The sequence below is a fragment of the Neoarius graeffei genome, chromosome 23 (assembly GCF_027579695.1).
Source record: "Neoarius graeffei isolate fNeoGra1 chromosome 23, fNeoGra1.pri, whole genome shotgun sequence".
NCBI lineage: Eukaryota > Metazoa > Chordata > Actinopteri > Siluriformes > Ariidae > Neoarius > Neoarius graeffei.
This window is the reverse complement of record NC_083591.1, coordinates 28,885,608-28,899,341: the sequence shown is the minus strand read 5'-3', so window position 1 is coordinate 28,899,341 and position 13,734 is coordinate 28,885,608. Positions and strand designations below refer to the sequence as shown.

At 43.1% G+C, this 13,734-nt stretch overlaps 1 protein-coding gene across 4 annotated transcripts in view; it reads left to right on the top strand.

Annotated features, from left to right (window-relative positions):
* The first annotated feature begins 803 nt into the window (after positions 1 to 803).
* Positions 804 to 13,734, top strand: part of camsap2b (calmodulin regulated spectrin-associated protein family, member 2b) — a 138,802-nt gene continuing 125,871 nt past the window's right edge. For all 4 annotated transcript variants that reach the window (XM_060906029.1, XM_060906026.1, XM_060906027.1 and 1 more), the window contains exon 1: positions 804 to 1,367. In XM_060906029.1, coding sequence (XP_060762012.1) covers positions 1,229 to 1,367 — 139 coding nt within the window. In that variant the 5' untranslated portion in view covers positions 804 to 1,228. The remainder of the gene's footprint in view (positions 1,368 to 13,734) is intronic.

Here is a 13,734-nt window from a genome sequence, read left to right as displayed (position 1 = left end):
AGGTTCCGGGTTCGAACCCAGCGGCCGGCGAGGGCCTTTCTGTGTGTAGTTTGCATGTTCTGTCCATGTGGGTGTGCTCCGTTTTCCCCCACAGTCCAAAGACATGCAGTTAGGTTGATGTGGGGCGGCCTTGGGCTGAGGTGCCCTTGAGCAAGTTACTTAACCCCTGACTGCTCCCTGGGTGCTGTGTGTTCACTGCTTCAGATGGATGAATTTAAATGCAGAGGATGAATTTCAGTGTGCATGTGACAAATAAAGGTATCTCATCTCATTATCTCTAGCTGCTTTATCCTGTTCTACAGGGTCGCAGGCAAGCTGGAGCCTATCCCAGCTGGCTACGGGCGAAAGGCGGGGTACACCCTGGACAAGTCGCCAGGGCTGACACATAGACACAGACAACCATTCACATTCACACCTACGGTCAATTTAGGGTCACCAGTTAACCTAACCTGCATGTCTTTGGACCGTGGAGGAAACCCACGGGGAGAACATGCAAACTCCGCACAGAAAGGCCCTCGCCGGCCACAGGGCTCGAACCCAGACCTTCTACACCCAAAAAGTTGATTGTGCAACTTTCACTTGTATCGGAGTAACATTTGACTAGTGGGATTTGTACTTTGACTTCAGTAATGAAGTTGGGTGCTTTGTCCACCTCTGACAATCTGTAAATGATGTCAGACGGAGGAAAAAAAAAAAAGTTTGGTGCTGAAAGGATGAGAAACGTCACCAGACTGCGTTTGGGCGTAGCGCGCATGCGCAGGCAACTCCTGCTTTTCTAGACTAGTGCGGCAGGCGAACCGCAGGGAAGGAGGGAGGGAGAGAGAGAGAGAGGTTTAGGGAGGGTACAGTCTTAAACTTAGAGAAGAAGGACACGCGGCAATGGTTTGACTCTCCATAGGGCGCACTGGCATACTTAATGATGGCACGACTTTGCGTCTCCTGCTGCGCTTGATCCTCTGCTGCAATAATGCCGGAGAAAAGCTGAAAACTATCGTAGCTCTCTAGGTTTATTTGCTGGATCGATTTCGGCCCATGATAAAGAAACGGCGGAATGGTTTTCTCCGTTAGACCGGAACATCTTACCGTGCGCCTCCCCGATATTCAGAAGGCGGGGTTGTAGAGCTCCAGCAGCGCGCGGTTATTTTTGGGTCGCGATTTACGCATTGAGAGAAAATGCCATCAGCAGGGTTTTTCCCGTAGTTCGGCGCTCATCCGTGTGGAAGTCGTGATGGAAGACGTGGGAGGCTCCAAACTCAGCAGGAGGACGTTCATCGTCCCGGCCATAAAACCGTTCGATCACTACGACTTTGCGAGGGCCAAAATAGCGTGCAGCTTGACGTGGCTCGTTGCCAAAGCCTTTGGCTCAGGTAGGTGGCACTTTGTGTCATTTCCACGCAGCTCAGAGTGAGGAAGGATATAACAGAAAGAAACACAAGTTGCTGGGCCTGCGTTAGATAAACAGTATCATTTTAAATAAGTAGTAACTGAGTTAATATCTGCGCTGCTTCTCGTTTTTTCCCCTTCCGCACATGATGCGTCTCTAAGGCTGCATCCTCCGTTAATAAACAGTATTTCATCCTGATGTGTACTCCAGCAGTGTGCTGTACTCAACGTAGCTCTAATTTTCCATGCTGTCTAGGACTGGTGTTTTTTTTTTCTTTTCCTTTCCCCCCCCAAACCTCCTCTTTGAAAACAGCATATACGTAGAATCTTAAACTAACCTTGATTGTTTTTTCTTGTGTATTCACACCCTTCTTTAATATACTGACAGATAAACTGAATCTAAATCAGGATTAAACCCTAATACTACAGCACAGCAAAGAGTTTGCTCTAAATGCCTACAGCTTTATGGCACGGTCGCCTCACAGCAAGAAGGTTCTGGGTTCGAACCCAGCAGCCGGCGAGGGCCTTTCTGTGTGGAGTTTGCATGCTCTCCCCGTGTCTGTGTGGGATTTCTCCAGGTGCTCTGGTTTCCCCCACAGTTCAAAGACCTACGGTTAGGTTAATATGGGACGGCCTTGAGCGAGGCCGCGCGTTCACTGCTTCAGATGGGTTAAATGCAGAGAGGAAATTTCACAAGTGTGTGATGAATAAAGTTGTGTTTTCTTTCTTTTACAAAACTGTGTGGCCATTAACTCTCATCATCCGTCATTTGTAGCTGCTTATCCTGTTCTACAGGGTCGCAGGCAAGCTGGAGCCTATCCCAGATGACTATGGGCGAGAGGCGGGGTACACCCTGGACAAGTTGCCAGGTTATCGCAGGGCTGACACAGAGACAACCATTCATGCGGTCAATTTAGAGCCTAACCTGCATGTCTTTGGACTGTGGGGGAAACCGGAGCACCCAGAGGAAACCCACAGAGACACAGGGAGAGCATGCAAACTCCACGCAGAAAGGCCCATGCCTTGCTGGCCGCTGGGCTCGAATCCAGGACCACCTTGCTGTGAGGCAACAGTGCTGACCACTACACCACAGTGCCACCCATCCAGCATCTGTAGCTGCTTATCCTGTTCTACAGGGTCGCAGGCAAGCTGGAGCCTATCCCAGCTGATTATGGGCGAGAGGCAGGGTACACCCTGGACAAGTCGCCAGGTTATTGCAGGGCTGACACAGAGACAAACAACCATTCACATTCACACCTACGGTCAATTTGGAGCCACCAATTAGCCTAACCTGCATGTCTTCGGACTGTGGGGGAAACCGGAGCACCCGGAAGAAACCCATGCAGGCATGGGGAGAACGTGCAAACTCCACACAGAAAGGCCCTCGCCGGTCGCTGGGCTCAAACCCAGGACCTTCTTGCTGTGACTAACCACTACACCACTGTGCCGCCCCTCCACCTATCCACTGAAGTCCAAATATCCATATCCACTGATTTCAGTCAAAATGGCACTTTTTAAAATGTAGATAGTGCAAGATAATTCACTTAAGATGTGCCATAAAAGACAAGAAAACAGCAATACTGTTGTGGAATAGCGATGTATAGATGATGCTTGTAGCTTGGTCATCACTTGTTACTCCAGGACCTGCTATTTTTCACCAGTCTCAGTCTAATATTTATTCTGTGAAGTTGCCACCCTTCTATCTGGTTGAGGGTTTGTCTTAGCTGATTGACCCTTTAAACCCACATGATCTAGGACCTGTCAGCACACACCCATTTTAAAGGACTCGGACTTTTATTCATCACACGCTTGTGAAATTTGTCTCTGCATTTAACACATCAGAAGCAGCGAACACGTGAGCAATGAGCACGCACACACATACCCAGAGCAGTGGGCAGCCATGCTAACAGCACCCAGGGAGCAGTTGGGAGTTAGGTGCCTCGCTCAAGGGCACCTCAGCCCAAGGCCGTCCCATATCGTATGTCTTTGAGCTGGGGGGAACCCACACAGACACGGAGGGAACATGCAAACTCCACGCAGAAAGGCCCCCATTGGGCTTGAACCCAGAACCTTCTTGCTGTGAGGCGACCGTGCTAACCACTTACACCACTGTGCCGCCCTATACTGTACGTACCGACTATACTGAAGTAATGGTTATACACCATTTGGCCAAAGGTTTGTGGACACCTGCCCATCTGACCCATATTTGGGCTTTCCCGACTGCTGGAAACACACAATTGCATAAGATGGCTTTGCATGCTGTAACATGACAATTTCTCTTCACTTGAACTAATGGTCCCAGCCCAAACCTGATCCAGCATGACAATGCCCCTGTGCACAAAGTAAGGTCCATACAGGCATAGCTGGAGTGGTAGAACTCAAGTGATCTGCACAGAGCCCTGACCTTGACCCCACTGAACACCTTTGGGATAAACTGGAAGGCTGACTGCCCCACTCCTCGCCTGACTTTAGTGCTTGACCTCACTGTTTTCATGGCCAAATGGGCAAATCCCGACAGCCATGCTGAAAAATGTGGTGGAAAACCTTCCCAGAAAAGCGAAAGGGGGGTAGTTGGGGGTTGTGGCTAAATCTGGAATAAGATGATGTTCAAAAAGTACATATTGGTGTAATGGGCAGGTGTCCACAAACATTAGGCCTGTTTCCGGTTGAGAGTACGTCGTGCGCATTCTGGCTGCCGCTTCTCACCGGAGCTTTTATTTTCTCTCCTTTTTTATTATTACTTTTTCTTTTTTCTGTGTTTGTGTAGTTTGATGTTTTGAGTGTTTTTGTCCTCCGGTTGTGGTGTAGCTCCGGACCCAGTTTTGGGTGTTGGTTCCCTCCAGGCCTTGGTTCGCCGTGGGTGATGCCTGTGCTCCCAGGTGTGGACTGCAGTGAGCTCGTTGCTCATTTTAAAATCGTGGTTGTCCAGCGCTCTGTGCTTTAATGCTTGGCGTGATGTTGCTTGGTGGCCTCGCGGCAGCTGTGCAGGCGGTTTGGGACGTACCAGCGCTCTGCTTGGCGGTGCTTCTGTGCTCACTTTGTGGATCCATGGCGTGGTGTTTGAACGATGTTGCTGGCGGCATCGCGGCGGCTGTGCTGGCGGTGTGGGACTTGTTTTCGTGCGCCTTTTGGTGGGACTGTGGCTGCTACACCACTGGAATGACATCCCTGACCCCTATTTGGTGGACTTTTTTTTTTCTTTTTTTTTCTTCTGTCTATAATTGTAAAGCGACCTTGGGTTTTTAGAAAGGCGCTATATAAATTGAACTTATTATTATTATTATTATTATTATTATTATTATAATATAGTGTAGGTCTGAATATAGGTCACTCTTTTAAATACATTCAGATACATTCTTATGATGTTAACATTATAGAATTTCCCAGAACAGGACTTGTAAAACATACACGCGTGTGATGTGTGTTGTGGTACAGCAGCCCAGTGTACCACAACACAGAGCCCCAATGGAGTGAGCTAAAACAGGAAGGCCTTTGGGCAGCTGGATGTGTGTGTGTGTGTGTGTGTTGGAGTGACATCACTAAAGGGGCTCCCTGTTTTTCCTATCAGACTCTACCCTGATAGAAGTAAAATCTGGGTCAAGTACTGTTGAGTTTAGGCACATAAGGTTCATATAAGGCAATGGCAAGAATTTAAAAAATAATAATAAACAAAATTCAAATATAGCCACATTAAGCACATTTGGAGTTCAAATGCAACATCATATGCTAGTTGATATTTAAATTGTGAATGTGGTCTAGCTGTAAACTTAGCCACTAATTTTTAGTGGTTAAAATTTTGTCTCTTTTTGTCTCTGGTCAATTGTGAATTGGACTGAACTGACCTAATGGATTTGCGATATAGGAGAAAATTATCCCAATCAAGCTTAAATAGCCAATACACAATTCCTTATACATCACTGTCATAGATATAACCTATGCTGAGGTGCTGTCCCCACCAATTTTTATTTATTTATTAAAAAAAAAAAAAAAGAGTAGCCTGGTAAAATCTAATGTAATAGCTATGGCAGAAACTATTCAACATTTTCCAAGAATATCAGATTCACCTTATTTGTAGTGTTATTGGTCTGCAGTTTTAAGGTGGCGAGTTTTAAACTTTAAGATGATCGTGTGGTTTTTAGCCTGAAACATAAATATTAAATTGAGACTCATTGAGTCAAACAAGATTTAAAAGATACTGAAAGTTTGATTGTTGACGACACAATTTTTCAGTGAGTCTAGTCTGTGGATCTTTGTTTTTTTAAAAAAAAAATTTTAATTAGTGTGTGTGTGTGTGTGTGTGTGTGTACTGGACCGTATCCTACTAACTTCATAAATGGAGCGTATTGTAAAGAAAACCTAAATGTTGTACCTTCTCTACCCTCTAACATTTTTGGATCTGTATCCTGTTTGAATCACCACATCAGCATGATAACACTGCTCTCCACTGAGGCAGACAAACACAGGAAGTGTAGCCTTTAACGGTACCCAGTTTCTCCATATTTCCAACTAAGAAGCTTGTGTACTAGCTATCTAAACAGTAGGTAGTTGGCTTAGTGCTATTCAGTGAGGAGTAACCAATTTAGCATTAGCTTTACATTAGCAAGTTTAGCCATGGCTGAAAGATGCAGGATAACTTTTATTTTGCTACAGACCATGCAGTGCTGCAACAAGAAACTTTACCCTCTGCATAGCATCAAGTATTCATGACCGGGATGACTGTTATATCACAGTGGCCTTAGGAGTGTTTGAGTTTGGGCCAAGCCTGCATGTGACTCAGGACAGAGCAGTGGTTGTCTGGAATGGGCAAAGTATGGACATGGAGGATAGACTACAGTCTGCTGGCCCTTGTAAAGGTGTCTGAGTATATAATGAGGCAGAAAACTATGCAGTGCTATGTTACTGTGCAAAACTATAACAAAGTTGAAAATAAGTCTTAAGCCTTCGTAACATAATTTAAATGGTTAGCAGTTCAATAGCCATTTTAGCAAGTACTTATATTGCAAGTTATTACTAAAGGTAGGTGCAATAATAATTGTAGTATAGTTTTTAAATCAGTGTCTGTAATTTATCTTATTCGGATTGTTCATGAGACCCAGATCTACACTATAAATTATAAGATGTATCAGAATTTGGTTAGCAGTGAATTTTGATAAGTAAGCAGTGTAATTTATTGAGGGAGGTAAACATTTGAAAGATGGTTATGGTTATGCTTGTGGAAAATGGTGTACATGATTGTTTGGATACACTGGGTTGTGGTTTTGTATTTTTAAACAAATATCCATTAGGAAATAATATATTTGTCAATTTGATTGCAAATCCACTGATTAAAAAAAGAGCTCAGATACCCCAAAGTAAAACTTCTACTGTTTGGGTCTAATCAGTGCTGTATTAAGCCAATGCGGTGCCCTTGGGCACTATACCTCAAGTGCCCCCCACCACCACCCTGCGCGCACGCGTTCAGTAACCTCCTGCACACACTCACAAACCTTGCCCTTTGCTGTCAAAAATAGTAGCATATACATAAACAATAGTACACATAAACAAGGTCATTCTTCCTCATTGAAAATGTATTAAGTAGGCTACATCAGCCCATCAAATTCACTGAAAACAACCAACGATATGCATGTAGGCATATTGAAATGTCTTATTCAAAAATGAGCAGCATACATTTGTATTGACATCCATAACACCCTCGTCTTCCTTCTTGTCACCATGGTGTGAACTGATCTCTACCTGGCTTAAAGTGGCTTCGCACATATCCTCCTCCTCCCCGGGGTCTCCCTCGCTCCCATCTTCCTCAAGGGGATCCTCGTCGTCGCCGACCCCTCGGCTAACACTGGCTGTGGTTGTAGCATCTCCCCGGCTAGTGCTAGCAGGGCCATCTCCCTCACTAGCATAGCTGATTTCACTAGCTTCGGCTTCAGCGCTGGTAGTGACAGCAGTTGTCGATGTTTTTATAAAAAAAACAAAACGATCTAACACTGGAACATTTTTAATTGCAGCTACACGCCTGGAGTCTTTCTCTTTTTTTTTTTTTTAATTTTCTCTTCGCACAACCACTCAATTGATGTCTGTCCATTTTTCATTTCTACCGCGTTTTTTTAAAAAATTGATACATTTCACCGTAGGTGGACTGGCTCAACTGACAGGTTGAGGAAAGGGGGGTTAATGGTCACATAGGCCACTCTTGCTCAGAATTATGATTATTGTTGTTGTTCTTATGAAATTAGTGTTTATAATGAATTTTATATATATATATATGACTATTTAACAATGTCAAGTGTATAACCATTTTAAGTGTATAAACATTCACGAAAAATATTTTTAAAGTTTCTGTCATGTGGTGCCCCCACACTGGCTGAGAGTGGTTAGTGCCCCTGGGCACTGTGCCGCAGGCCCATATAGTTAATCCGGCCTTGGTCTAATGCATATAAAATTAGCTAATCTTGTGACAACGGAATAAGATTTGAGATGCTCAGAAACTGCAGAGAAGAAAAATCCTTATCATTCTATAATGCACAACCGGGCTTTATATGATTTGTGGCATAAATATTTATATTTTGCTCTACTCTCTCTTCTGAGATTTATCTACAGAGCCCTTAACAGAGCATTCTACTGACAGAAATGCTTCAGGCTCACTCTGTGTTTGTACTTCCAGAAAGAGCTGTTTCCTGTCTCTATCCTCTCCTACGACTGACACACAAAGCGGAAATGCTTTTTAGGAGCAGGTTTAGGAAATGTGTGTTTCTCTGGAGGTGGTGTTTGGGCAGCCTTTCTTATAGTTTGGCAGTAGGTGTTTTCCTTTGATAAAGCAGGTTCTTCTTTTTTTTTTTTTTGGTCATTGTTTTTGTAATGGTTTTTGGTTGGTTTCTGATAGACCAATATGAAAATTTGCACTATAATATGCTCTAAAACCCAGTGTCAGTTTTCAATGTAGAACATGTGTTAATGAAGATGATAAATGTCGTATAACAGTGCACTGACATGCACACATTTATTTGATCAGAGTAACTGCTAGAATAACTTTCACAAAGATGGTAAGATCACTAGACTTAGAAATACTGTGGGGTGGGTTTATTTTTTTTGGCCAGGTGTGTGTGTCTTTGAAAGGCTGCCGTGGCTCAAAACTTGTAACATGCAGTACTGTGCAAAAGTCTTTGGCACACTTACCATATGCCCCTTTTCCACCAAAGCAGTTCCAGGGCTGGTTCGGGGCCAGTGCTTAGTTTGGAACCGGGTTTTCTGTTTCCACTGACAAAAAACTGGCTCTGGGGCCAGAAAAACCGGTTCCAGGCTAGCACCAACTCTTTGCTGGGCCAGAGGAAAGAACCGCTTACGTCAGCGGGGGGGCGGAGTTGTTGAGACCAACAACAATAGCAAGATCGCGAAAGGTCGCCATTTTTAAGCGGCGAGAAGCAGCAGCTGTACAAACGTGAAGTCATCCATTATTATTGTTGCTGCTGCTGCTGCTTCTTCTCCGTGGTGTTGCTACGATGTTCGCGCCAAGGTTTATACAAACGCAGCGAGGAAACTGACGTATACATCGACGTAATGACGTGGTTCCGCTTAGCACCCCGAGCTATGGAAAAGCAAACTGGTTCTCAGCTGGCTTGCAAGTTGAACGAGTTGTGAACCAGCACCAGCACTGGCCCCAACCCAGCCCTGGAACTGATTTGGTGGAAAAGGGGTATATGTTTTATTAGTATAGACTTTTTGTTATATATTTTTTATGACTTCTGCATAATTGAGTCAGTACAAAAATATTTATAATTTCCGAACGTTACTTTTCCAATAAAAATTAAATACTTGTATGTCAGTAAAGAAAGCAACATATTACATAACAGAGCTTTTTTTCAGACAAAAAAAATAAACATAAAGGCTACTGGGTTTTGCATACAAATAAAAGCAAGTGCGACTATAAATTACTTCCCTGTGTGATTGTGTGTGCATGGTGCCCTGAGATGGACTGAAAGATGTATCCCATCTGGGATGAATTCTGTTGCCTTGCAGCCAGTTTTCCCAGGATAGGTGCCGGATCCACCACAAGCATGACGAGGATAAAATGGTTACAGTAGATGAATGCAATTTAAGATTGTAAGTTTGTATCAGAAGGTTATTATTAGGTTCGCACAGAAGAAACATATTTGCCTTGGTATTGGATGAACTTGTTTTTGAATTCTGACCATGCCATTTATAGCCTGGGGGCCAAGAGAATATAATTGGCCTGTGTTTGTTTTTTGCATAGTGTTGTGCCTTTTTTCTGACAGTCATTTTCACAGACTGTTTCATTCCTCATTTTGAAGTAGTGTTGCATAGTATTAAAACTAGAAATCTGTGTATATTGTCCTAAATTGCATATTGGCATTCTAAATAATATGTAAGGAATAACACTCCAGATCATGTGGTTATACAACCTCGATTCCAAAAAAGTTGACACTGTAAGTCGTGTGGTGGGTTTTTTTTTAGTACATTTTATTTATTTATTTATTTATTTATTTATTAAACCTATATTCTGCTTAATGCAACACACAGACCAGATATTTAATGTTCAAAATAAAACTTATTTTTCTAAATATACAGTAATTCTGAATTTAATCCTCTTGTTGTATTTTGTGCTTCATAACACACCAGATATTTTCAGTAGGTGGCAGGCAGACCAGTTTAGCACCTGCACTCTTATTATGAAGCCATGTTGTTGTAACACATGCAGAATTTGGCTTGGCATTGTTTTGCCAATAAGCAGGGATGTCCATGGAAAAAGATGCCATCTTAATGGCAGCATATGTTACTCCAAACCCTGTATGTACCTTTCAGCATTAATGGTGCCTTCACAGATGTGCAAGTTACCCATGCCATGGGCACTAAAGCACTCCCACACCATCACAGATGCTGGCTTTTGAACTGTGTGCTGGTAACAATCTGGAAGGTGATTTTCCTCTTTAGCCTTGAGGACACATTGTCCATGATTTCCAAAAAACAATTCAAAATGTGGTCTCATCAGACCCACAGTACTCTTCCACTTTGTGTCAGTCCCCATCTCATGTGAACTCAGGCCCAGAGAATTTGGCGGTGTTTCTGGATGTTGTTTTTCGCTTTGCATGGTAGATGCAGTGGTAAACTGTGTTTACTCTCAATGGTTTTCTGAAGTGTTCCTGAGCCCACATAGTAATGTATTTTATACAATCATGTTGATTTTTATTTATTTATTTTTAAATTCAGTGCAGTTTTTAATGGTGTTTTTGAGCATTCCACAATTTTCCCAGTCTTTTGTTGCCCCGTCCCAACTTTTTTTGGAATGTGTTGCAGGCATGAAATTCAGTGAGTGTATATTTACAAAAAACAAAGTTTATCAGTTTGAACATTAAATATATTGTCTTTGTATTGAATACAGTGGAATATAGGTTGAAAAATATTTTCAAAATATTGCATTATGTTTTTATTTACATTTTAGTGTCCCAACATTTCTAGAACCAGGGTTGTATAAAAATTAATGCATGCTGAGGGAAATGTGATGCACTACTCCCATGAAGTACGTTATTTTCATGGAATAGCACGGTCTGGAGTATGTTATTTCATTTATAGCGCACTGATTTGCCAATGATTACAATGTTTGACACATTGCACATTTTTAATGGTTTATATTTAGATTTCATGTCAAGTTTATTTGTATAGTGCTTTTAACAATAAACATTGTCGCAAAGCAGCTTTACAGAATTTGAATGACTTAAAATATGAGCAAATTTTATCCCTAATCTATCCTCAATGAGCAAGCCTGTGGCGACGGTGGCAAGGAAAAACTCCCTCAGACGACATGAGGAAGAAACCTCGAGAGGAACCAAACTCAAAAGGGAACCCATCCTCATTTGGGCAACAACAGACAACATGATTATAACATTAACAGTCCTAACATAAAGTCAGCTTCATTGATGCTATAAACCCCCCACCGATGGAAACCTGAGTGCAAAACTGTTCACGACAACTGCAGTCCCAAAGTCAGCAAGTCAACTGCAGTCCCCAGCCAAAAAAACACCACCGCAAGAGTCCAGAGCGTCCTCCAGATGCGACCCCCAATTGTCCACATGGGTCCGTCCTCCACAGGAGCGATGCGATGAGACTCTAACCAGACACAAAGCACCAGGATGGCTCGGGCAGGTCTGAGGAGCAGAAGAGGTCAGCATCACGATCCCAGGACCGACATGTAACTCAGAGGGACAGAGTTTGGGGTGGGGGGAAGAGAGAGAAAACACAGGTTGTTAGGTATGCCCAATGTCACCTGAATAAGTAGGAACAGTATACATATTGCATGGAGTACAAGCAGGGACTCCGGCAACTAACTATGACAGCATAACTGAAAGGGGAGAGCCAGAAGGTAACACAGGCATGAGGGAGCCCTGGGACATAAAGCAGCAGCCACTACACCGTCAACAAACTCGAGTGAGCAAGCGAGTGGGGACTGACACAGCATCCATACATCCCAGTTTACCAAAACACTCTGTCTGAGGACCCTCTAGATCTACACCTTTACCTCATAAACACCAGTAACAAAAGGCTTGACTAAACAGATGTTTTCAGCCTAGACTTAAACACTGAGACTGTGTCTGATTCCCAAACACTGCTTGGAAGGCTGTTCCGTAACTGTGGGGCTTTGTAAGAAAAGGTTCTGCCCCCTGATGTAGCCTTCACTATACGAGGTACCAGCAGATAGCCTGCATCTTTTGATCTAAGTAGGCGTGGCGGGTCACATGTTGTGGAATGTTGAAGTGTTAGTTCCTGCTCCTAATAACGTTAAAGGAACAGTCCACCGTATTTCCATAATGAAATATGCTCTTATCTGAATTGAGACGAGCTGCTCCGTACCTGTCCGAGCTTTGCGCGACCTCCCAGTCAGACGCGCTGTCACTCCTGTTAGCAATGTAGCTAGGCTCAGTATGGCCAATGGTATTTTTTGGGGCTGTTGTTAGATGCGACCAAACTCTTCCGCGTTTTTCCTGTTTACATAGGTTTATATGACCAGTGATATGAAACAAGTTCAGTTACACAAATTGAAACGTAGTGATTTTCTATGCTATGGAAAGTCTGCACTATAATGACAGGCGTACTAACACCTGCGCGCTTCGGCAGTGCATTGATATCTGAGCTCCGTATCAATGTGCTGCCGAAGCGCGCAGAAGGTGTTAGTACGCCTGTCATTATAGTGCGGACTTTCCATAGCATAGAAAATCGCTACGTTTCAATTTGTGTAACTGAACTTGTTTCATATCACTGGTCATATAAACCTATGTAAACAGGAAAAACGCGGAAGACTTTGGTCGCATCTAACTACAGCCCCAAAAAATACCATTGGCCATACTGAGCCTAGCTACATTGCTAACAGGAGTGACAGCGCGTCTGACTGACTGGGAGGTCGCGCAAAGCTCGGACAGGTACGGAGCACCTCGTCTCAATTCAGATAAGAGCATATTTCATTATGGAAATACGGTGGACTGTTCCTTTAAAGCTGTGATGGTCATTCTGTCACCAGCCTCTTTCTCTCGCTTGCTCATTTAGAGTCTTGTGAGATGCTTACAACCAAGGCTCTAAATGTTAAACATCTCCTAACATCATAAACTCATCATATCGGCAACTGTAAGAATTACTTTCTTAAGCAGCAAACCATTTTAAAATCTGCTTATTATTGTTCGTGGATTGTGGTGCATCCGCCATACAGGTCCCTGTGTATGACCTGTTACAATAGAAACATGGAACGAAAGCAATAATATTAACGTTCATCTTGCAGCTGGAACTACTTGTGCTGTTATACACACCTTCAGACCAAACATATTTGAGCATTTAACCATAATGTGTGCTACCAGCTAGGTGAGGTTTTTTTTTTTAAATTCTCTTTATTTATTTATTTATTAAATATAGTGGAGTAGTGTAATATTTGGGACACAGCCTGTCAGTTGCACTGTTTGGCAGTATTCAGTCTTCACCCATTTAGACTCTTGTAGTGCTGTAGTCACAATATTGATGTTCCTTGTGCATGTCAGGAAAAACAGCAGACTGTTTGTGTGCGCATCTGTACAGTTTTGTGAATCTGTGGGCATGTGTGAAGATATTCTGGAGAGATTAATCAGATTTACTGTGTGGTAATGAGATGAGGGATAAAATATGACGTCTGCCTGCCCTGATGAGCTGGAAAAGCTACAAGTCTCAGGGATCACGTTAACAAAGAAATTGTGCATTTGTGTCAGAAAACAGAATCCAGGGACACGTCTGCCCGGGGGCATTTTGAGTTATTGACAGATTCAGAAAGTACAGTTTCTAAGCTTTCCAATGATGCCTTCCATGTGGAGATCTGACAATATTTGA